The sequence below is a fragment of the Pelodiscus sinensis genome, chromosome 3, assembly GCF_049634645.1.
Source record: "Pelodiscus sinensis isolate JC-2024 chromosome 3, ASM4963464v1, whole genome shotgun sequence".
In the NCBI taxonomy this organism is placed as follows: Eukaryota; Metazoa; Chordata; order Testudines; family Trionychidae; genus Pelodiscus; species Pelodiscus sinensis.
Genome location: NC_134713.1, coordinates 90,598,147 through 90,623,340, shown reverse-complemented (window position 1 = coordinate 90,623,340; position 25,194 = coordinate 90,598,147). Strand labels below are relative to the sequence as shown.

The following is a 25,194-nucleotide window of genomic DNA, read 5'->3' as shown; positions in this document are numbered from 1 at the left end:
TACTCATGAAAATAATAAAAGCTTATCAGTACCCAACTATGCAGCTGAGAGGAGAGGGGTGGGGTAGGCGGGGGCAGGATGGAATCTCTGGGGCCAGACTTGCCCATGTGCCCTGCTGTGACCGTGCGCGGAACAGGTAGCACCCCAGGATCTGCATGCACCCGGACCAGCCCCATTCCCATTCCCCCCCCCCCTCCCAACCAGCTCCGCTTCCCAGTAGCCAGTTCTCTCCCCCCCCCCCCCCCCAGCCAGCCTCACAACCCCCTCCCGGCCAGCTCTGCTTCTCATCAGCCAGTGTGCCCCCACCCCCCCAAACTCCCCCAGACAGCCCCGCTACTCCCCTCCCTTCTTCCCCCCCCCCCCGCGTGACCCCTACCCTCTCCAATCTGAGATCAAGTGTGTCCGGTATTTTTTTTAACCCATCTGGTAATCCTAGGGTGGGGAGATCTGTGTGTGTTGGAGTGGTGGGGAGTCTCTGCAGGGTACTGGGCAATTGTGGTGGGGTTGAGGGTAGGAGGCACTGTGCAAGGCTAGTGGTGTTCATGGCACTGTGCTTTGTGGGGTGGAAATGTTGGTGTATCAGGTCTGGGGATGTTGGATGGGGCAGGCTGTGTGACATGGCATGGACCCACCCCTACAGGGAAGGGGCACATGGGCAGCACCAGGTGGGGTAGGTTGCCCCCATGGTGCTATGCCCCCATAGTGCTGTGCCCCATTGCTACTGTCCAGTCCCTCTCTCCAAAGACCTTTCTCTCTATGCCATGGTTCATTGCCCCCATAGGGCTCATAAATATATCTGGCCTTCAACAGCCCCTGCCTGGTAGATGACTCCACATGTGGGATGTGTATGCTTATCCTGGATGGACCTCCTGAGCATCAGCCTCCGGAAGTGTGGTTGAGTGTTGTGCCAGAGGGGAGAGAGCGAAAGGGACCCTCCCCCATGAGGGGAGAAGGCTCGGGGCAGTCCTCTCTGGCTCCCTGCCCCAGTGCTGGGGCAGCCTGTCTCTGCATCCTCAAATGCCTCATCCATACCGTAGACTCTCACCCACACTCCAACCCCTTGCAATAGCCCAGAGCCCATACCCTAGACTCCCCCCTGCACTCAAACTCCCTTCCAGCTTCCACAACCCCTCTTACATTCTACCCCAGCCCCAGCCTGGAGATTAAACCCCAAACCTCCTCCCACACCAAACCCTCTCCCTGAGCCTTAAGCAGTTGTGTGTGAGGGGGGGATTTGGCCCTGTTCTGGGCATCACCAAAAATGATACAAGCCTATCATCCCTGACTTCTGGTTGGTAGAGCCTAGAAGCAGATCTCCACTAGTAAATATGTTCCACATGAATACCCTGAACTAACTGCTCGATTTCCCCCACCTCTGACTATTAGCCATATCCACATCAACAGCTGTATGAAACTACTGACCACACCCAACCATCTGACTGCAATTACATGTACATCATCTTGTTTGTATTAGTGACTGTCATGATCGTGGCACTCAGCACTGGATCCTTCATGTTGCCTGGCAGTAGTATGAAAATGGTGATGGCAAAATTTAACAGCTGCCAGGAGAAGAATCATGGGAGTTTGTTAGTCTGTTCCCCAGTTGCAAAAGTCTGGGATATTTAGGCATCCACTGCATGAAAAATCAAAGAGGCCAGCATAGAGTGAAGTGACACTGTGAATTAAACCAGGGATCTCAAAAGATCAATACATAAACTGCTCAAGCTTTAACCAGAGAATCAAACCTCTATAACAATGCACATTTTCTACAGATTGGCGTGAAGGACCTGTATAACACATTCACAAGTAGGTTTCAATTGTACCAGGGGATGTCTTTCCAGGATACTTAGTGGTTAATTAACAAAAATGAGAGCTGTATGGATGCGATGAAAAATAAAGTAACTTAAAGGTGGTATAATAGCAGCATAGCCTAGGGGATAAAGCTCTACAGGGGGACTCAGGAGAGCTGAATTCTATCACTTGCCCATTGTGGCAGTCTAAAATAGCAATTTACCATATTAGCTGGTTTTGACTGTTTAATTATTGTTTAGACATTTGGGCTTCTGCTGAATCCCAAGGTCATGAGCCTTCCAGACTCATGAACTTGAGTCAGCTGCCAAAAGTATTTAATTGCTGTCTACACTGCAAGATTTTTGCACAAAAACAGCTGGTTTTTTCACAATAACCTGTGTAGTGTCCACACCTCAAATGTACTTTTGTGCAATGAAATCAAGAGTAAAATGGCGGAAGAGAGGGCTTTTTCTGTTGTAGGTAAACCTCATTTTGAGGCATAACTCCCTTTTGTGCAAGAGTTCATGTGCAAAAAGGCAAGTGTGGATGCTCCAGAGGGGTTTCTTGCACAAGAGGGGTTTCCCTATGGGAAAAAGCACAGGTGTTCTGATGGCCATTCTGTGAATGGCCATGAGAGCTTTCTTGAGCAAGAGCGTCCATGCAGTGTTGACATAGGTGTGGATGTGCTCTTGCACAAGAAGTTTTTGAGCAAAAACTCTTGCACAAAAGGCTTCTTGTGCAAAAAGCATGTAGTGTGGATGTAGCCTTAGATGTCCCTGGGTAACTCATTTCACTTGTATACCTCATGTTTTCCATCTGTAAAATGGGGTTAATTATAGTGCTCTCCTATGTAAACCTCTTTGAGATCTATTGAGGAAAATGCTATCCAAGACCTATGTATTATTCAGCTTTGTAATGTTAACATGTACTTTAGAGCTAAAATAACATGTCCACCTCATGGAGACAGGTGTCTGTTAAGGATTCGTGTTTAAGGTTGTATTCCTGCCTTGAACTACAATCATTTGATATAACGGTGAACCAGCAGTTCCACTCTTTGCAGAGAGATAAGTCACGTCTAACATCATGTTAGTTGCTATGCCTCCTCAGGGTACTGTCTCACATTGTGAGAGATAATTGAGCGAGGAGATTTAAAAATAAAATGATGCGTGAGACTGTCGGTGTCCAATTAAATCAGACACAGAAAAGTTTCCTTTACACAAGCAAAACACTGTAAAAATATATAGCAAAATGCCCCCAACCCTCAATCCCAAACAGGGATATTAATACATATAGCAAATTCCCTGTAGGAAATGAGGGAAAGGTGGTGATAAAAAGAAAACTAGCATCCCTGTCGCAAAGGTGCACAACAAACATGTGGAATGTATTTAAGAAAAAACTACTTACAGCTAATATTTTTATTTAAGTTGTAAATATTAAAATGAATGAGTGACCAAAATTAAGGGGAGTTTCTACTGAGCCATACTTTGCCTTAAGCTTTTCAAAGTATGAAAATGTACTCCTGGTCCTGACAATCTCAGGAAAATATTGAGAGTAACCTGAACATAATTCAGTGGGTGGAAGTACCATCAGTGGTAGGGCGTGGGTGTTCCCAGGATATTCTCACTGAGGTTATGTTTACACTACGAGTATTTTTGGCAAAAAATATGCTAAAGAGGGACTCAGTTGCATGAGTCGTGATCTCATTTGCATATTTTCTACAGATCCGTTTTTGCCTAGGGGTTTTTGCACAAAAGCAAGCAGTGTGGGGCTGTGTCTACACTGCGCTGTTTTGTGCAAGAAATATGCAAATGAGGTGAAATGTGGACTATCGCTGTGCCTCATTTGCATAATTAATGAGCAGCCGCTCTTTTGCACAAGAGGCTTTCCGGGAGAGGCATAAGGATCTTGCGGAAAATAGGGGTTTTTTTTGTTTGTTTGTTTGTTTTTTTGGGTGCAAAAAACCCTTTGCGCAAAACCCGCACGTATAAATTATGCAAATGATGCGCAGCAATATGCTAATCTGCGCTTCATTTACATACTCGCAGAGGCTGCAGGGTAATCCGCCTAAAGTTCCCTGGTAGCTGCGTGGCAGCATTTTAACACGTGTCCAAATAATGAGTGGTCCTTAGCCCTCGCTCCTAAGTACGGTGCCACAGGCGGCATCAGTAAAGAGCCTCAGCAGCGTCCCTGCGCTTCTTTCTAACTCGGCCCGTTTCCACACGGTGCTGGGTGCCGGCGGCCCTGTTTCCCCAACGCACCCAGTGCTGGGCGGCGCGCCTGGAGCGGAGCAGCAGGGCCAGGTCAGTGCCTCTCTGGACTGGAGCGAAGGGGCCGGAGTGGGGAGTCTCCTCCGCCCCCGGCTACTCCCTTCTGTGGGATGGCTCCGCTCCTTAATTCCCCTGGATCTTGCCATGGCTCTCCTCTGCCCCATGGTCATTACTAATGAACCCTGGCAGTGGAGGTTCCCAAATCCCACCTCCCGGTCCCTGATATTAACCCCCTCGCGGTTTGCGTCTCTCCTCCCCCAGTGTTAACCCCCTGGGGTTTACATTTCTCCTCTGTATCGCGCCCCTTTGGCCCAAAATATTACTATCTGTTTGGGTCTCATTTCTTCCACCAACCCCCTCATATTATCACACTCCCCCGCCCATCATAGTCTTTGAGGTTGATTATTAACTTCCACCCAGTCCCAGATAATACTGGCCAGTTTGCTTTCTCTTGTCCCTCCCTGGCTATCTGTCTCTAAAATTTCCCTGTGAAGCTTTAGAAAGTGTTTTAGCTTGCTTGTTCCCCCCCCCCCCCCCCCGCCTTTGATCATGAAAAAGCTATTGTAGATAATGATACCAAAATGTGGTGGTGGGTAGTTGGTTTGGTAGTGTGGTTTTTTTGTATGTTTGTTTTGCCAAGCTGTTTCGAAAACTGTTGTAAAAGTTTATAGAAAGCTGACATGTGACTTGGTAGTGATATAGGAATGTGTAAAGTTCACAGAAAATCAGGCACTTTCATGCACCATTTAAAAAAACCAAACCCATTATTTTGGTTCAAATACATTTGCCACAATCCCAAGACTTGCCATAAATCTCTCTGTGTCTCTTCTCACATCTTTACAAACTTCAGGTTAAAATGGAGTGAGCAGTACATCTCTTCACTATTTAAGGGAGAAAGCTCTTTTAAGAAAAGCTCTAGTTTTCACAAAGTGAATACTATCTGAATAAAATCAAAACGAAAGTTACGCTTCTAATCAAACACTAGACATATATGCAAATTTACAGTCGGGGTCACATGGACAATCTTAACTTGTTAGAGTGGAGTTTTAATCTTAGTGGGCCAAATGCTGTGAATTCTGAAGTAACTGGTGGTGATGTCTTGCTTCTTACTGTCTCAGAATTTTCTCTGGTATGAAGCTGTGTGCAGCCTTATGAGGCTGCTTGTTTTCTGTCTACATAATACAGTACTTTTAAAAGTACAGGCAGTCCCCGGGTTACGTACAAGATAGGGACTGTAGGTTTGTTCTTAAGTTGAATTTGTATGTAAGTCGGAACTGGTACATATTGTAGGGGAAACTCTAGCCAAACATTTCTCCAGAGCTCAGTTTTATTCTCCCACACCTCACTTCCCTCAGTCCTTTATTCTCAAGCTGAGGTGTCTGCTGAGAAAAGCCGCTCCGCGTCTCCCTGGTCTGCTGGGGAGGGGGGTGGAGGGCTCTAGCTTTGCATCTCCCTGGTCTGCTGGGGGGAAGCAGCTAGTGCGGGGTTGCCTCACCCCGTTTGTAAGTAGGGATCCGATGTAAGTCGGATCCATGTAACCCGGGGACTGCCTGTATTCAGACTCTAATCCTTTTAAATGCTAAGCTTTGCTGATTACCCTGTTTAGGAGCTCTTGTCACAATATAATACCTGTATCGCTTGTTGAATTGCTATTTCACATACATATTAAAAGCATAACCGATATCTTTTGAAGAAGGAGGGTTTGATAAGGATTGTAAAGCGTTTGCAGACTGTAGACCAGTGGTGGGAAACCGGTGGCCTGCAGTCCAGACATACACCAGTCATCAAGTTAAATAACTGGTCAGCCATCAGACAGGTTTTTTTACTGGGTGTCAGTTAGGGATGTATGCATATCAGGTAGTCAAGTAGTGGCTTGACTAGGCACTCCCCTCCCCTGCCTTGTTGCCTATCAGGCAGTAGGGGGAGCAGAAGCCTGCTTAAAAGCACAATCTCTAGAGGCAGGGGAGGCAGATGTATAGCAGGGGATCATCATAATTGTCCATTTTGGCCTTAACTATTATTCCATGAACTAAGAATAAAAAAATGGCCATTCCGAGTCAGACCAACGGTCCATGAAGCTTACTGTTATGTCTTCCAACAATGGCCAATGCCAGGTACTTCAAAGAGAATTACAGAACAAGGCAACTATCAAGCAATCCAGCCCATTTGTCCTCTCTCAGCTTCTGGTAGTCAGAGGCTAGGGATAGACCATGTGGTTCCATCAATGACCATCTTGGCTAACAAGATGGTGGGTCCAAATTTTATTAAACTTTGTGGGGATTTGCAGGTAGGTGAGCTGTCCTCTCTAAATATCACAAACTAATGTAACAGATAGCCATGAGCTAGGAAACCCCCTTATGTACTCCCTGCAACCCCCCACAAAATACTACAAAATTTGGACCTGCCAGCTTGTCAGTAACGGGGGGGGGGGGGGGGGGGAGGGCAGCGTATAACTGTTTTTAGAAGTGTGGAAACAAACTAAAATATGTAAAACAATGGCAAAAACTAAAGCTTTAAAATAACTAAAATAAACAAAAGTCATAGAATTTCATCAAGTGATTTAAGTTTGACTTCTGATGGAGCAATAGCATGTTTTATCCTATCTGTAAAGATAGTTCTTTGTCTCTACATAAATTGTTCAAATGCTTAATTACCTTTTATGGTTCACTTCAGAAAGTTGTCCACATAAGATAGTGTTGTACCAATGACAAAAAATAGGAGATACAATTGGAGAGTAGGGACATATTTGAAAAGCAAGGGTCTTATTCCTGTTTGGCCCTGTTGTGTCATATCTTCTACCTGAACTGGCATTGCTTAAGATGAAACTTCTGGTCTTGAATAACAGGAAGAACTGTATCTGCTCCAGGGTACCTTTTCGCCAATCCTTTTGGCTTTCTTCCTTTCATCTCTGTCGCCACTCTATTTTCTGCCCCTTACCAATACTGCTAAAAGCGCTCCCTTCCATCAGAAGTTCTACCTGCCAGAACTAACATCAGATATTATAAACATAAAGGCAAGTCCACATAAACAAGGGGTCTATAAAGACCCCCATACTACTCACAGCTTAGCATTCCCTTCCAACAATAGTATGTCCTTCCACTGATCCACCTTGCATATCTTCTCAGGGTATTCAGTCACAGGATCTAGGAGCCTTCAAGATAAATAAGAGCATGAAGTAGCGGTCCTCTCAAGGAACAGGAAATGCTGAAAGGCATTTTTTTTTCCTGTGCCTGTGAAGGTATCGGGTATTATTTGCTCCCTTCCTCCATATGCCAGGAAAGAAGAGCTGAGATGAGGATATGCCCAAGAGAAGACCATTGGAGATTTTTTTCTCCTCACCACATGGAACAAAAGGGAAGCTGGACCAGTGGTTACTGGCAGGCCCATCACTCTTTTGACAGCATCTAGTAATATTGCAAACAGTTCCCCAGTAGCACAGTGTGTCAGGCTGTTGATCTGGGAGAAAGAAATTGGGATTGCAGGCCCACGACAAATATGATGGTCATAAATCAAAGCTTTCAGCCTCCCATGTGGTCTTGGAGCATGGAATTGCCTGGTTTAGAGAGAGAATGTTGGACATATTACTGGAGTTTCTCTATTTGTCTTTTTTGAAAAATGCTGCTATATTTTTAATTTTTACCTGGACAGTTACCGGAGACATTCAGAAAAACAAGTGGTCCTGTAGCACCTTAGATATTTATATGGGTGTGTATATATAGTGGGTTTTTCCCACAAAAGATCATGATAACAAATATGTATATTAGTAGTTTCAAAAGTGCTTTAGGTCTACTCATTGGGTCTTTTTTTAAATGTTACAGACTAACACGGCTACCCGCCTTGAGACTCAGACTTTCAGAAAAGCACTGCTCTGATATTGAACTTAAATGTCAACACTGGGTATGAGTTCATATGAATCCATGTCTTGAAAGGCCAGGAAAAACCAAAACCCTAAAAACTATGGAGTAAGTCATTACTGATAACTATCACTACTATATGTGTAGACATATAACAGTGATTACTGGCAATATACCAGAGTGCTAGCAAATTTAAAATATGCTAAAAATACAAATAGGCTACAATGCTAGTCACTTCCATGTTGACCATTGGTGGGGTGTCTTCTACAGAAAAGTTTGTCACTGACAAAGTTATTGTATAAATTGTGGTGAAAATTATATTGGAGTGTAGCACATCTTGTTTTAATAGACTATACTTCCACTAACAAAGTCCTATCTCACATACTCTTATGTCCCCCACCATTCTGAGTACCTCTCAGTCTTTAAAGTACTTGTATCACAGCACAGCTGTGGGATGGTATTATCACCCTTTTACAGATGGGGGAACTGAGACACAGCAAGGCAGATTAGGGACTTCGCCTATAATCCGTGGTAGAGCGGGAAGTGAACCATGGTCTTACTTTCTAGGCTGCTGCCATGCCCATTAGGTCAATCTGTCATCTTGGCCAGTATGTTTTATGCAGTTGTGTTTATAATTCAAGGATTTAGCCATTTTACTTGTTTGATTTAACACAGAATATTTATAATTAAATGATCCAAACAGCATTTAAGAATGGCCGTACTGGGTCAGACCAAAAGTCCATCTACCCCAGTATCCTGTCTGCCAACAGTGGTCAATACCAAATGTCCCAGAAGGAGGGAACACAACAGGTAATCCTCACAAGATCCCTCCCCTGTCACCCGTTTCCAGACAAACAGAGTCTTGGGGACACCATTCCTACCCATCCTGGATAATATTTATATTATATTTGCTCCACTCTGTTGGACCTTTGACAGAAGCAACCTGCAAAAAATCAATTCCAACCATTCCACAAGCTGCAAGTGCTCCACACTAAGTGAAATTTTGCTCTTTGTTTGTTGATCAACAAAAATCACTCTGGTGTGAAAGAGCTAAATGCTTAAATGCCATGCTTGTCCTAAGTGGTCATCTGAGAGATTTTTTTAACAGCTCATTTTTCATTGAATTAAAAAAAGTTGTACAGTGACCAGTATTACAGAAGATGGTGAAAAATAATTCCATGACACTACCTTGTCTTGTATGAGTCATTAGTCATGACTCATGATCAGCAGTCAGTGATGTCCAATTTGTTTTCTAATCTTTCATTCACTGATGCTCTTTATTGCCATAGTAATAATAGTAATAAAACAGACTGTTAATGCATACAGCCACATAGAATTTAAACTGATGGTTTTTTCCTGAAATTTCCATATTTTGAGTCTATTTTGCTCTTCACTTGCCAAATTTAAGAAATATGAAAAGTGACCATACAAGAATTTTATAGCAAGTTAAGCTAATAAAAAGAAACCTTCTTTTTATTTTTATTTTATTTATTTATTTTTGCATTTTGCTTTGGAGCCAGTCACTGCCTGCACTCACAATTCAATGTATGTCTTTTGTGGTGACTGAAACTGAGGGACAAATAGTACTGCTTTAAATCAAACAAAATAAAGGAAAGCACAATGTAAGCTATCCCACACAGCTCTAACACACCTCAAAGCTATCCTGTTTCATTCCTGCTTTTCTAGTCTGTCCTATCTTGAGCAGAGACTAGCAGCTTTTCAATAGCTTTTTTTTTTGTGGTTAGCATGCCCAGTACAGTATAGACTACAGAAGGCTCAGAAAATTAACCTATTTTCATTTGTGAATTCAGGTTGCCATAATGGAAAAACTTGAGAATGAATCTACTTTGTCGCTAACTTACCTCTGGGTTATTTCTTCTTCTTCTGCTTCACCATCTTTTTATGGCAGTCCTAAAAGGGCTATTGTGCTAGGTTCTGTGCAAAGAGTAAATATCTCTATCTAAAAGATCAGACAGAGAAGCAACTTAATTAAAATCAACAGCTTTGGAAATCTGTTCAGTCGATACTTGGAGCAGAAAAACAAATTTAAAAATTTTCAAAAGCGATGGTTGGAATGTTGTGGGTAGAAGGAGGTGTCTGATTAAACAGAGCTTAGAATTATAAACAGTATAAAACATTGATCTCAGAATAACCAAATGAATTAATTTGTATACCAACTTGGTACCTTTTTTACAAAAGCACATTCTCATTCCCTCTCTTTTTGTTATAATCTATCTAGAAGATTTAACCTGCATTGCTCGGGCCTCATAGGGCAGGGGATATGTGAGGTACAGGAATCAGGGCAGGGGTTCGGGCATGGGGGGCTGCAGGTGTCAGCATTGGGGTGAAAGGGGGTTCAGGGTAGGAGGAGTCAGGGCAGCAGAGTTATGGGGAAGCTCAGGGCAGGGGATGGAGCCAGTTGCTGGCTGCTCCCAGGGGGCCCACCCAAAGCGGTGGGGGCTGCACTATGACTTTTTGGGGACTATTTCATTTTATTGAAGGAATGAACTGGGTCTGAAAGGGAGAAAACCACCTAAGAGGTGATCCTTTTCCATTGTGTTTCTCTTTTCAGAAATGTCAATCTCTATTTGGAAAGGTTTACTCCAAACGACAAAGAGTAGACTGTTCGTGCAAAGAGGTGTGTCGCTTTATAATGGCACCCATGGCTTTGAGGAAGAAGAGATAAAGAAAAAACTTCAGCAGTTTGGTGGTGGAGCCATCAACCTTTCTAAAGAAGACAATGGCATTGGAGTCCTCACCTTAAACAACCCAAAGCTAATGAATGCATTCACAGGTACTGACAACTTATGATGTTTTTGTTTGTTTTGCAGTTTTGGGGGTCTAATTAACTTTGATCTTGTTTCTGTTGGATTGGGAGTGCCAGGTGGAGTTGGTAGCCTGTTACATACAAGAGGTAAAGCTAAGTGATCTAGTGGTCCCTTCGAGTCTTAAACTATATGGCTCTATGGAAAAATTGCGCCCATAACTCTGTCATGCTTAAAAATAAAAAATCATTGCTGTTGAGTAGTGATACTTGTTAGGGATGGTCTTTATGCTATTTAGTCCTGCCATGAGTGCAGGCAACTGAACTCGATTACCTCTCAAGTTTCCTTCCAGTTCTAGTATTCTGTGACTGCTGTTCAGCACAGTAACTCCATACGAAACATTAAACACAAAAAACTTTAGATACTGAAAAAGGCCATCTATCAGAACACGCTAGCCCTTTTTTCAGTCGGCTCAATCCTGCCCCCCACTCTTTATTCGTTGTTCCTTTTGTACATCCCAGTTACTCTAGAAGCAAATAAATATAATTGTGTCTTTGAACTCAAAACATCTTTTTCAAATGTATGATGCCTATATTGTAAATTGGAGCATTGAGGTAAAAAAAGGACTTGAACACTATTCCTATTACTTGCTTTCTGCTCTCTCACTCATCAGTTTATAGTGTTGCCTTTCCTACCACATATACCGAACCTATCCATCCTTTTTTGTTCCATCAGGATGACCCTTTACACGTCAACTTATCTACTAATGGATGAACATTCTCAGTCCAGTTAGAAACATTCTAAGAATTTTTTCATCCATCCTTATCTGTCTGCCCAAGCTGGATTGTAGAGCTCTGGGTTATCCCATGATGAACTTTCTAGTTGGGCAAATTAATTGCAGTTTATACTTATTATTCTTAGATTAGTTTAAAAAGGCATTTTAAGTCTAAAACCTATATTATCAAAATCTCTAGCTTCCATAAGTCAGTAGCTACAACAAATAAGGAATTATACCCATAGTATGTCTGACATCACGTGAAAAGTGCTGTCTGTGTATTTACTGGATCAGTTTAAGTATATTTAGGAACAAGACATTCTAGGAGCAATACTCTAGTGCCATGGTCACCAACCCGTGATCGTGATTGACTGGTCAATCCTGGGGGGCTTTCGGGATTAGATTCCCAGTGTAGATGGGCCAAATGTTGGAAGAAATTTTTCCGACAGAAGGATATTAAAAAAAAAAGCGGAAGTGTAGCCGTACCCTGAGAATGTATAAGGAACAAGGATAGCAAGTGATGGAGAGAAGGGGAACAGAGAGGGCGGGGTCTCAAGGAACGGGTGGGGCTTTGGGGAAGGGATGGGGTAGATCTTGGCTTGTCCTGACACTTACACACCACCCAAGACTGCTTTTTAAGGTTTGGAGACCACTGCTTTAGTGAATAACAGGGAACTGGGTTAAAGACTTGTGGGCTTTAGTGTAATCCCTGTCATTGAGTTGCTTTGTGACCCTGTGTCATTAAGCTTCTGTCTGAATTCCCTACATTTAAAATGGGAATATAAATCCTTACTTACTATATATATATCCCTTCTCTCACATGCATGTCCCAGGAAAAATGTATACACATGCCAAAAAAGTCATGTGAACATTCTAAAGGTGGCCCACATCACTGCAGAAACAATAGCAACAGTCATAATATTGGGAATGCCTGGGTGCTGCTGATGCATCTCAACCAGCAGATGCATGTGATAGAACTAAAAAATGAAGATAAAGTTGGGAAATTCCAGCTTTAAGGTTGCACAGGCAACCTTAATTCGTGTCTGGATCCTGACAAGGACATTCAGGACTAATGGTCAGGGCAGTGTCAAACCTGAGGCTGAGATTAGTGAAGGGGTTAGTGGTCCAGTACCAGACTGAGGTTGGTATGAAGGGTCAGAGTCCAAGTCAGGTTTCAGGATCTGGGTCAGGAAGTGATACAAATCTAGTCGAGGTCAAAACCAGGAGTTAAGAGCAGAAAGCAGGAATGATCATAGCAGTTACAGAAGATGTACCCTGTGGCCTGAACACTTCGTGGAACACCTGTTGGGGTTCTATAAGGCAGGGAGTCAATCTTGTCAGACCCCTGGAGGCAAGACTTGTCGTTTGTGTATGCAGGTAGCAATGGATAATGGAGTGAGAGCTGACTGCTGCTGCTAGGTTGGCAGTGTGAAGGTGCTTGCTGTCTGGCAGCTCTGTAGCCCTAGCTCTAGGACCTGGTGAGCCTTACGTTTCAGTCCCCTTATATGTATGTGTGCTGTTGTAGACTCTATAACACAATCATGCTGTATTTTCCACAAGATTCATGCATCGCTTACAACATCCAGGACATAGAAGGGGGCTGAATTAAGGTTGTATGAGTACCCATAAATCTGGCATTTGTTAGCATTTGTTTCTCTTAATTTTTATATGCAATATATCAATATAAGCATGTTATGTTTGTTTTTAGCCAATTTAATGCGCATGAATGGTTCTAGGCTGACAGCCCTGGAAATATGTATTCATCCACTAAACAGGTGTAGCACAGGGGCAGGGGTCAGTTAGAAAGCTTCCAACACCAGTGTGTCTTGAAATCTTTACCTTGAGGTAAAGAGGTTACTTCTAGCAGGTGAAATGACAGTTAATTCATTCTGTGTTAATATAGTCCTTTGCCTTCAGCTGAGTGGAATATGTTATTGCAGCACTTCAATTCACTAGCTGTTTGTTGATCACTGCAGTGTATTATTATAATAGTCAGGACTGGCTGTTCTACCTATTATTAAGTTTGTCCAACACTCCCCATTATATGACTGGTTTGGGTTGCTTGTAATTTTCCTTGTCAGCCTCAGGCTGAATTATTGTTGTTGTTGTTATTTTATTATTTTATTTATTTTTAAATGAATTTTTTTAAATGCAGTCAAAACAATTCATTTGTTTCCGAAAAATGAGGCTAGGGAAAACATTGTTTTTTCCATGTTAAGTTTTGGACTTTTTTCCTTGAAAAACTGTCATGACCCCATGCTTTTGAGCAGTGGGACTTGAAATATAAAGGAGGATGACCTTTGTGTCAGGGCGTGCTTTTTGGTGTGCCTGCTAAAATCCAACCAAATATGTCTGAATTATAAGCATAAAATGAGTTTGCAAATGCTCAATAGGGATTTCTTAGATTTTTTTTTTTTAAAGCAACTAAATTTCCCAAAGATTCTGTCCACCCTGGGCTTGCTCCAGCCTGCAGATGAGAAGAACTTCCCATGCAATTTCAGCTCTGGGTAGTAGGCCATGCCAGATCTGGGCATCTGAACTGAGGACAAGAGAGCCTTTCTCTTAGATGCTGTCAGTGAAGCCCTTCTCTGCCTCAGCAGCCTGCAAGTGGCAGCTGCACGATTCAGATGCCAGGGACAAAAAATAGAGCTGTGGAGGGAAACTAAGAGCTGGTGGCTGGGATAAGAGAGGGCATGGGAAACTGCGACTTGGAGCTAGTGTTGGAAGGGTGGGACTGGCTTAATTGGAAACTGGGACTTTGGAGCCAAGGAGGGAAATAGGGTTTGGGAGTTAGTAGGTCGGGGAAAACTGAAATCATCTTAGAAGCTGGAGGGAGATTGGGACTGGCTGAGCAAGGAAATGTGCTGAGTGGGTGGGGACACAAGTAGAACTGAGACTGCCTGGACAGAGACAAAGTCAAGATACCATGGAGGGAGTAGGGAATACTTGGATTGCACAAGGAGGCAAGGGGAAGAGAGTGAGTCCAAAAGGAACCAGCGGCCATGAAGATTGTGCGTGGGAGTCTGCAATTGGAGGCTATGGTGGGCAGGAGAAAAAGATAAAATGAGAATCTGAGAGGGACAAACTGATTGGCTGGGAAAGGAAATGGGACAAAGATCTAGGATAGAGAAGAAAATTGGGAATGGCTGGACAAGTGGACTGGGATGAGAAGCCTGCGGAATGGAAACTCCGCTTAGCTAAGTGAAGAGAATGGAACTAAGGTGAGGAATTGCAGATGGGAAAAAGACAACACTGGGAGAGGAGCTGCAAGAAAACACACCCCTTCAGAGGCTAGAATGAAATCCTAGATTCCAGTGTATTGCCATTCCTCTTGTATCAGCAGATACCCAGGAAAGCCATTGTTTTATCTCCTATGCTGGCCCACATGGGATGACAACCTATTACTATTGCTATCAGTTGCTCAGTTAGCACAAGTGACTTGTAGAGATTTGGGTCATGGATCTAAAGGTTCCAGTCCCTCTGACTCACGTTAGTAGTAATGTGATGCCAATTGATACAGTTTCTGTTTTTCCCCTCCATTTGCATTTTTAAAAATGTAGGAAATTATACACACACCTACATTGATAAGGTTGCAAAATCAAGCATTGAAAAGTTATGAAATGCCAGAATTATGTTTCTGTGGATACTTAATTTTGGTCCCATTATGCATATGGATTATGATGCAATCTTTGATATGTGCTCAAATATTCTTTTCAAAATTTAATTCCAGTTTGGCATATGTGTATACTTATTATATTAGTACATAGCGTCCTCAAGAAATCACTACCCATTGTGCTAAGCAATGTACAAACAGAGTAAATTCTAGTCCTTTCCCCAAAGAGCTCTTGTCAGGAAGAGCCTATCATTGGATACTTGGCTTCTCTGAATAGTCAGGGGTGGGTGGGTGTGTGTGTGTGTGTGTGTGTGTGTGTGTGTGTGTGTGTGTGTAATATATATAAAATGCACACTTTTGTTAGAAATCTTACAAATACTGTTAACAAAGTAAAACATAAAAACTGTTTGCCAAACATTCACTTTATACAGCAGGTTTTGTCTCTTAGGAGCAATGTTTATTCTATGCTTCAATGACTCATGGAACAGAAAGCTGAGCAAGATTATGCTGGCAAATAGCTGATGGGCAATATGGATATAGTCTTGCTGGTTTTTTCTCTAGTTCGAATCTGTTTGAAACTTTTTTCGGAAACAAATACTCATAACATCCGCTTAAGCCTAGTGCAACCAATTTCAACAGCCCACGCATCTTGTTGAATTCGAGTTTGACCAAATTTGAAAGGGAAAGGGTCTCAATCCTTTCAGCTTGGCTTAACTCCAAAAATGGTATAATTTTTAAGTTAGTACAGTAAAACTCCAGTGGTCTGGCATCCAATGGTCTGGCACTCCTGATGGTCCGGCACCATCTGGAACCCGGAAGTGCTCTGGGCAGCCGGACAATTGGAGCTGCTCTGCCCCTGGCTTCCCCGATTCAGCTGCTGCTGAAACTGACCAACGGCTTACTCAGGGAAGCTGGGGGCAGACCAGCTCTGCCTCTAGCTTCCATGAGTCAGCCGCTGGTCAGTTTCAGCAGCGGCTGACTTGGGGACGCCTGGGGCAGAGCAGCTGGGGTGTTGCCAGGTTGGTCCCGCAGCACCGAGGAGTGCATCCCCCCCTCCCCTCCCACTGCACCCCAGACCTCTCATAGCCCCCCCTTCTGATAATCCGGTACCTCCTGGGTCCTAAAGGTGCCGGATTATCAGAAGTTTACTGTACTTTGATCTAACATGCACTAGGAAACTTTTTAGTTGGTAGTAGCTGGGAGCACATGAATAGTTAATGCATAAGGTGCTAATGATCTGTAGATTTACACCTCAATTTACTGCACAGTAAACTGTTCATGTAGGCAACAACTGAGTAATCAACCATGAATTCTGATTATAAATTGGTCTCTGGATGTTCATTTGCCAGTTAGCACATACTTGTTGTGTTTGTGCTGATCTTTCTGTACCCTATTCTAACTTCCTTAAGGAGAAAGAGAGGGTCCACTTCACAATCTCTAGCTTCCTTCCTGATGATCTCCTTGATTTTGTCTGTTTCTCTTTTTATCTTTCATCTGTTAATGTTGGCCTTGGTCCAGGAAAGCACAACTATAACTGTCAAGTGATTCTTTCTATCTAAATGCAACATGAGCATTGTGGAATATCCTTCCTTCACAAAAAGTTCCTCAGAACGTCAAAAACTGCATCTTTCTACCAAAAATGCTGTGCATGTCGTCATGTCTCTGGGAAAATGAGTAGAGTTTTGACATTCATAACATGTTTAACACTAATCACATAAATGCCTTGCAAGTCACCGCTTGCTTAAGTTTTCTGATGGATTAGGACCTTTATACCAGACATTGACACCAATATGTCAAGGTGTTTTATTTTAAATGTTTCCAACATCTACTATGATTGGAAGTGGTATACAATTTAAATATCAAGCAGTTCAGTAAGACTCTACTCTGATCATATCCCTATTGACACAGTTGTGCTTTTCCCCCCTAATGACAGGCACTATGATGCTAGAACTCCAGGAGAGGGTAACTGAACTGGAAAATTGGAAGCATGGGAAAGGCCTTATCGTCCAGGGTGCCAAAAACACTTTTTGCTCAGGATCTGATTTGAATGCTGTCAGAGCAATGTCCAGCCCACAGGCAAGTTTGTTTGTTTGTATTACTATAGCACATGGGATCATCTTTCATAAAAGCACCTTATTGCAGTAGGCACTGTACAAACACTAAACAAAATGTGTCCCTGGCATAAAGCATTTGTAATTGATCAAGTATGTCACAAGAGATGACAGATACAGACAAGTGGGGAAGCAAAGACACAATGAAAAAATTAGATGATTGGTAGTGGTATCCGCATGTTAGTGACCAAGTGATTGATATATATCAATTTCATTTTCGGTAGAAGAGGCAATCTTTTTTTGTTCTGAGGGGCTCTTTTCAAGCAATCATGTTCCATAATGCTTGTGATGCGATTATACATAGAAATCTCCATTTATGTCACAAGTTTTATACTAAGTAAAAAGTAGCTGAGTCTTTGCAAATCAAATGTGTGACAACTTGTTCTCATAATTAGCAAATTAAGGTTTCCCTTTGAATTGCATATTTACTAATTCTCAAAGTGTTTATTTCCATATATAAAGTCCCTTTAACTTTCAGAATTCTTTTTATGCTAACTGGAATCATTACAACAGGAGAGAAGATTGATTTTAAAATGGTCCTCGGTAGACTTTCTGAGAGGAATGGATAGGTATTGATACAACCTTTTTCAAATAAAATTCTTTTGTAGAAGCCCAGCCTCATACAAGAACTAAAATAAAACCATAAAATCCACAAGAACTGGCCAGGGAAACTCCAAATACACTTCTGGCCTAACAACCTTGGTTACATTCAAACTAATTATTTAGATGTGAGAGACTCTTTAAAATTGCTTGTCCCTGAAATATCCATCCAGTGGGATTTAATATCTCTGACAACACTAAAACTGTATAGCATGATAAATAACACTTGCTTTTAATCCAGCCTCTCAGAACTCTACTCTTGCCGTCTGGTATTCTATGCCGGGGAATGCCTTCCCAAACTGCTAGCCTGTCCCCACCCACGCTACTGTAGGCGGGCTGGGGGTGGAGTGTTGCTGTCCCCAGTGCCCACCCTCCCTGTGGTTGGGGCCAGGGAGGCTGGGGACTTGTCACCTACCCTCCCTGTGCTCTAAGGCCCCGGAGGACAAGGAGGTTGGGGAGGCTTGGGCCTCCTGCCAGCTGCCTTCCCTGTGGGCCGGGGAGGCTGGGGACATGCGCCATCCGCCCTCCTTCCTTCCCGTGGGGGGGCACGCACATGCACACATTGCCCTCCTCTCCATGCACACGCTGCGTGTGTAACCTATGCTATTTGACTATTACAGCAACAGTAGTGATCTAAGACCAGCAATACAATTTCATATTCTGTTTTCTCTGTGAATGGTGTCGTCTTCCCCACAACAGCTTGTCTTTATGCTAACAGATGGTTCGTTTCTATATTTTGTTTACATTGTGCACTTCGAGTTTTCTTGTTACTCGATGGTATTATAGCTAAAAGTACGATTGTTCCATTAGTCTCCAAATAACCTTTTATTCTGATAAAGTACTGTCTGGTAACCTACTTTATTATTTCTGTCTTCTCGGAAAAAGCTAATAATATAATTGGTCAGAGCTGAAATATGGTTTTGAGAGTTCTTCTCTTAATCTTTCCATGTGAAATAGACAAATCTTTCTATCACCTGATAATTATTACGAAAAGTACCATTAGGAAGAGATTTGTTTTTGTCTGCTGAATCATGGAAGTGTTTCTCAAGCTGTTCCACTGGATTAATCTTTAGTTTCCATTTTGACGTTCAGCGTGAAATTAAGTGTGTAGAAGTGCCAGTTTGATTCCACTGTGTTGGGATAGAGTGAAAACAGATTTCCCCCAGGACAATTTGTTTGGCTGCAGCCTGATTACAGCGCATAAAATGCAGCATGCTGGTCTAAGCTGGAACATTGTTGTTACATAAGTATTTGCAGTCACTTTGGATTTTTTCTTCTTGTACAAAAATACTAGACATGATCAAATAGGGCTTACTCCTGCACCAGCTGGGAATGGGAGAGCTGCCGTTGACGTCAGTGGGTGCAGGGTCAGACCTATAGTAGCAGATAGAAATCTATTTGAAATGCTGTTTCCAAGCAACTTTTGAGTGTTACAGGGCAGATCCACAGACTTAAATTGAGCCATGACACTTTACATTAGCTAAAGTTCTGCCCCCAAATATTAAACTTCCAGTTTCATACAGAGCAATGTGTGTCCTCTTGTGTTCTCAGAAGCCCAGAAAAAATGGCAGAGAAGCTGAAATGTTCTCCCACATAGTAGGTGGGCAATCTAGTTACTAGTTAAGATGTATGGAATAAGTTTGACCAGCCTGCGCTATATTTGCTGTGAGTAGAAAACTTCAGTCAAAACTGTCTTTAACTGAACTAAGTTTACAAAACATAGATATATAAGCAAAAGGGAGCTGTTTATTCATCACATTAATCTTCTAAATAAAACAAAGTTTAAAGTAAAAAATTGTTTCCTTAATCACTGATTTGTTTTCTCATCCACACAGCCACAAGACTAGCTAACGCTCTGTCTCTTAAGCAGAATTGAAACCTTTTGTTCCAGAAATACATATGTGCAGTTCATTGAGTAGACTTTGCAAGCTGATGTGTAAGGGAAGACTAGTCGATACATTTTTTTGACGACAATAAAATTTTTCAATGGAAAACTTTCATCTGTCATTTTCTGGGGTTTTTAAAAGTGCAAATTTATATTGAGAACTGGAAATTTACACAACAATTTTTGAAAACTGAAATTTTCTTGCCTCGGTTTGCTTGGTTTTGTCAACTAATCTTTTGTTACTCAAAATATTTATCAAATTTAGTATTAACTTTGACAGTCTCTTATTGACACTGGACTTATTCATAATCTAATCTCAATATAAATCAGTAACTATTCTATTTATATCACGGGAGTTATACCAGAATAAGCTAGTTTGAGATCAGAATCAGTGCCTTAAGAGAACAAACTAAATGACCTTCAGATTCAGCAAAGGTATAGAAAACTAATCTGTTGTGGTTTTCCTTTTAATTCTTTTATAGGATGGGATGAACATGTGTATGTTTATGCAAAACACCTTAACTAGACTGAAGAGGTAATACTTTTTCTTTCTTCTTCTCTATGAAGAAATCATGCAAGGACTGTAATGCATTTCTACTTAGTTTCATAAGTGGCTTCTAAATTTACATACATAGTTTATAATTGTGCAAACTTTTGGAGCCCAAAATCTCATTTGTGTGGACAAGTTGGGTAGCTACATGTGTCTCTACATCTGATTTGCATGTACAATTTAATATGGGTTCACTACCATGTCCCCCATCTTTCTTCCACTATTTGATCTGAGGAAGTGGGTCTGGCCCACGAAAGCTCATCATCTAATAAACCATCTTGTTAGTCTTTAAAGTGCTACATTGTCCTGCATTTTGCCCCATCTTTCTGTAACCTTCCCCAGCAATATGAAATGGTATCATAACAGTGCTTATAGGTCTTAGTCAAAACGGAGACTCCATTTGCATTGGTGCTGCCTAATAGAATCAGAATAGACTACAGACAAATCATAGGAGAAAAATATTATTTAACTGAAGCTCAGAGAAATTAAGTGTCCTACTGAAACTCTCACAGGAAGCTTCTGGCAGACCTAGAAAGTGACTTCCTATTTTCTGATCCCCCACTTGCATGCATTAACTACAAGACCATCCTTCTCTGATAAGCTCCTTGTGCCTTGTTTTTGTGGAGGTGAGCCATACAGGCATTATTGCTTTTCTAAGGGATGGCTTGTAGGTATGGTTGGGGGCTGAAAATTCTTCCTACTACTGTGGTTCTATTCCCTGTCTACTTCACAATAGTGAAAAGTCTCAAGAGTCCGTATCTGCAAAAACAATGAGGAGTCCTTTGGCACCTTAGAGGCTGAGGGTATGTCTACATTAACCCCCTAGATCGATCTAGGGAGGCTAATGAGGGCAACTGAAATTGCAAATCAAGCCAGGGATTTAAATACCCTGCACCTGATTTGCATATTTAAATCCCTGGCTTGACTTGCAATTACGGTCGCCCTCATTAGCCTCCCTAGCTTGATCTGGGGGCTATTGTAGACGTACCCTAACAGCTTAGTTTGGGCATAAGCTTTCATGGGTAAAACCCACTTCATCACAAAGGCAGTTTCCCTTTTCTTGCTATTCATATCACCCTGTCAACTGCTGTGAATGAACCACATGTGCCCTGACTTTATTAGCCTCACTGACAATGGTCCTATACTTGACAAGTAACTTCTTTCTTTTGTTTTTCATAAATTAGGCAATCTCTATTAATTTATCTGCTAGAACTGGAAGGGACCTTGAAAGGTCATCGAGTCCAGTCCTCTGCCTCACAGCAGGACCAAGTACCATCCCTGACAAATTTTTGCCCCAAATCCCTAAATGGCCTCTGCAAGGATTGAACTCATAACCCTGGGTTTAGCAGGCCAATGCTCAAACCACTGAGCTATCCCTGCCCTCAGCTAGAGATATAATGCATCTATACCAAGGTTTCCCAACCTATGGGTGGGGACCCAAATATGGGTCGCCATTACATTTCAAAAGGGTCACCAGGTGGCTCTTAAGGAGCCATTCACACATTTTTTTTGAATTGCCCTGTGTCACCAAGTCTTCCTGAATTGTCAAAATGGGTCCCCATCTGGAAAAGGTTGGGACCTGCTGGCCATACCCCTGCTTCTGTAATTTCCACTCCTGTTCATCTGACGAAGTGAGTTTTACCCATGAAAGATTATGCCTTAATAAATCTTAGTCTTGAAGGTGCCAGAGGATTCCTTGTTTTTACTCTCAATGGAGAATTCTGAAACTGACTTTCTAATCTAGGTTTCTTGTTAAACCTCACAGTAAACTGCCCATCAACCCACTGAATTAATCATAGAATCCTAAAACTGGAAGGGACCTCAAGAAGTCCTCTATTCTAGTTCTCTGTCCTGACGGCGGGACCAAGCACTAGGTCATCCCTGACACGTGTCTGTCCTAGGGATGTTAAATATAGTTTAGTCAACTAATCAACTAGGGTATGTCTACACTACCCTCCTAGTTCGAACTAGGAGGGTAATGTATGCATACCGCACTTGCTAATGAAGCCCGGGATTTGAATTTCCCGGGCTTCATTAGCATAAGCGGGGAGCCGCCATTTTTAAATCCCCGCTGCTTCGAACCCCGTGTAGCGTGGCTACACGGGGCTCGAACTAGGTAGTTCGGACTAGGGTGCCTATTCCGAACTACCGGTACACCTCGTTTCACGAGGAGTAACGGTAGTTCGGAATAGGACCCTAGTCCGAACTACCTAGTTCGAGCCCCGTGTAGCCGCGCTACACGGGGTTCGAAGCAGCGGGGATTTAAAAATGGCGGCTCCCCGCTTATGCTAATGAAGCCCGGGAAATTCAAATCCCGGGCTTCATTAGCAAGTGCGGTATGCATACATTACCCCGCTAGTTCGAACTAGCGGGGTAGTGTAGACATACCCCCAGTCAGTGGATTTTCCATTGACTAGTCGATTATTTGATAAATAGGGGAGCTGAAGTGGGGTTAGCTCCCGGTCCTGGCAGCTAACCCAGCTGTGGCTCTGCCTTTTAAATATATGGAGCCAGCAGGCTCTTAATACGTTTAAAAAGCAGAGTCGCAGCACCTGGGACCAGGCATGAGTTGGGAATCAGCTGATTCCCAGCTCACACCTGGACCCTGCTACTCCTGTGCCCCTGCAGAGATGGTGCTGGGGGGGGGGGGGGAGAACCGGCTTTTAAGCTGTCTCCCCCCAGCACTGGCTCCTCCCCCCCCCCCCGTTGACTCTATTGGGAGGAGAGCAGGAGCTGGTGCTGGGAGGGAGGGAGGAAGACAGCCCAGGGGCTCTTGTGCATTTCAAAGTAGAAGCACCCACTTGGAGCCCAGAGTCAGCAGGACTTCTCACTGGCCCTGGACTGCACACAGCATGCCAGTTTTGAAATGTACAGGAGTCCCCAGTGGGGTCTCTTTTCAAAGTGGAAGCACCCTCATGGAACCTGGGATCAGCGGGGGACTCAGATTCCCCCCGCTGAACTCGGGCTCCATGCTGCACTGCCACTTTGAAATGCCACACTGAGCCCGGGGTCAACTGGGGAGTCCCTAGCTGATCCCGGGCTCCTATTGGCATTCTCAACTGGGGACTCCCCATCTGACTCCGGGTTCTGCCAAAATGTCGCAGGGAGCCCAGGGTCAGCTCAGCTAGGGAGTCCCCAGCTGACCACAGGCTCTTTGCGGCGCTGATGCTTTGAAGTGCTGCGGCAGTATTTCAAAGGGGCAGCACCTGCACAGCTGATGCCGGGCTCTGTGCAGTACTGCCCCTTTAGAACATCGCTGTGGCAGCAAGGGGACGGGGAATCGACTAGTTGACTCGACTGTCTGATAAGCATTTACTTATTGGATAGTCGACTAATCCTTAACATCCTCAATCTGGACACAATACTCCAATTGAGACCTAATTATATTTAGTTTGTCAGACACGGCCTACTGTGTAGAAATGTAAACTAGTATTGACCTGTTGCTTTAAGTTCTTTGTGGACCTCAAGTTAGTGTTCTTAATGAGTGTTTCCTGCGGTTACTTCAAGGTTAGTAAGGGACTCTACAGGTACAACAATCTCAAAGGCTACAAATTGCTTCTGTTCTCCCCATCTAGGGTTCCATCATCAACCACTGGGAATATTGGCTCCTAGCAATTGCAGATTGGCTTCAGTGGCATGTGGCCTCTTCCATCATACCATCCCCTCCAGAAACTTATCAAACTCAGTCTTAAAACAAGCTAGGTTTTTTTCCTCACTGCTCCCCTTGAAAGGCTCTTCCAGAACGTTCCTCTGATGGTTAGAAACCTTCACCTAACTGCAAGTCTAAATTTGTTGATGGCTAATTTATATCCATTTGTTTTTGTGCCAACACTGGCACTAAATGAAAATAATTTCTCTGCCCTTGATATTTATCCTGCTGATGTATTTATAGATGTTAATCATATCTCCCCAAAGGCTTCTTTGGTTAAGATAAATAAGCCAATCTCCTCGAGTCACCTCTTGTAAAAGTAGGTTTTTCATTCTCCTGATCACCCTGGTAGCCCTTCTCTGCACCTGTTCAAGTTTTGAATTCACCTTTCTTAAACATGAGAGGTCAGAATTCTACAGTGTGTTGCAGAAGAAGTCTCACCAGTGCCTCGTATAATGGTATCAACACTTCCCTGTCCGCACTGGAAATATCTCGCCTGACGCATCCTAGAATTGCATTAACCTTTTTCAGCTCCGCATAATATTGGAAGGTTATAGCCAGATGAACAATCTGTGCAGGTCTTCCTCCTCTTCTATAACTTCCAACTGTTCTATCCCCAGCTTATAGCAAAAATTCTTGTTTTTTGTTCCTAAGTGCATGAACTCTGCACTATTACACTTCATCCCATTTCTATTACTTCAATTTTCAAGGTCATGAAGATCTTGTATGATATTTCAGTCCTCCTTTGTGTTGGCAATACCTGCCAACTTAGCGTCATCCAAAAATTTTACCATCGCGCTCCTATATTTTATGCCAAGGTGATGAATGAAAATGTTAAATAAGATTGTTCCTAATATCAGTCCTAGAGGAACTCCATTAGTAACCTTCCTCCAGCTTGACAATTTACCTTTCGGTATGGCCAATTGTAGTCTCTCCCCTTTAACCTATACTGTGTTCACCTTTTAATTCTCATATTAATCCCCGTCTTCTCCAATTTAGTTAATAAATTTACATGTGGAACAGTATCGAATGCCTTATTGAAATCCAGGTAGATTAGATTTACTGCATTGCCTTTGCCTAAAAAAACCAGTTACTCTGTTAGATGCTTTGCTCTCTTACTTTTCCAGCACGGTATAAATATTGCAGCATCAGTACAGTGGTTGGTTTTGTTCTGTTTGCGTGCATAGATTAATAGATGGAAGGCATTTGAATATGATTTATTTATGTTTACTGAATGCTTACTGCAAAATTATAATGCCTGAGTCCTGTCGTTATTTGTACATTGGTATTAACAATATGTACTCTGGATACAAAAATCCTCTGTCTTTCTCTCC

At 42.8% G+C, this 25,194-nt stretch overlaps 1 protein-coding gene across 4 annotated transcripts in view; it reads left to right on the top strand.

Annotated features, from left to right (window-relative positions):
* The window catches only part of ECHDC1 (ethylmalonyl-CoA decarboxylase 1), a 56,837-nt gene that overhangs the window by 16,332 nt on the left and 15,311 nt on the right, over positions 1 to 25,194 (top strand). For 2 of the 4 annotated variants that reach the window (XM_075924125.1, XM_075924128.1), the window contains exons 2-4: positions 10,485 to 10,706; positions 16,999 to 17,141; positions 20,144 to 20,196. In XM_075924125.1, the coding sequence (XP_075780240.1) occupies positions 10,485 to 10,706; positions 16,999 to 17,141; positions 20,144 to 20,196 (418 nt within the window). Of the gene's footprint in view, positions 1 to 3,844; positions 4,092 to 7,876; positions 8,021 to 10,484; positions 10,707 to 16,998; positions 17,142 to 20,143; positions 20,197 to 25,194 lie in introns of those variants that run through there. The other 2 variants (XM_075924126.1, XM_006139429.4) reach the window with 2 other exon arrangements.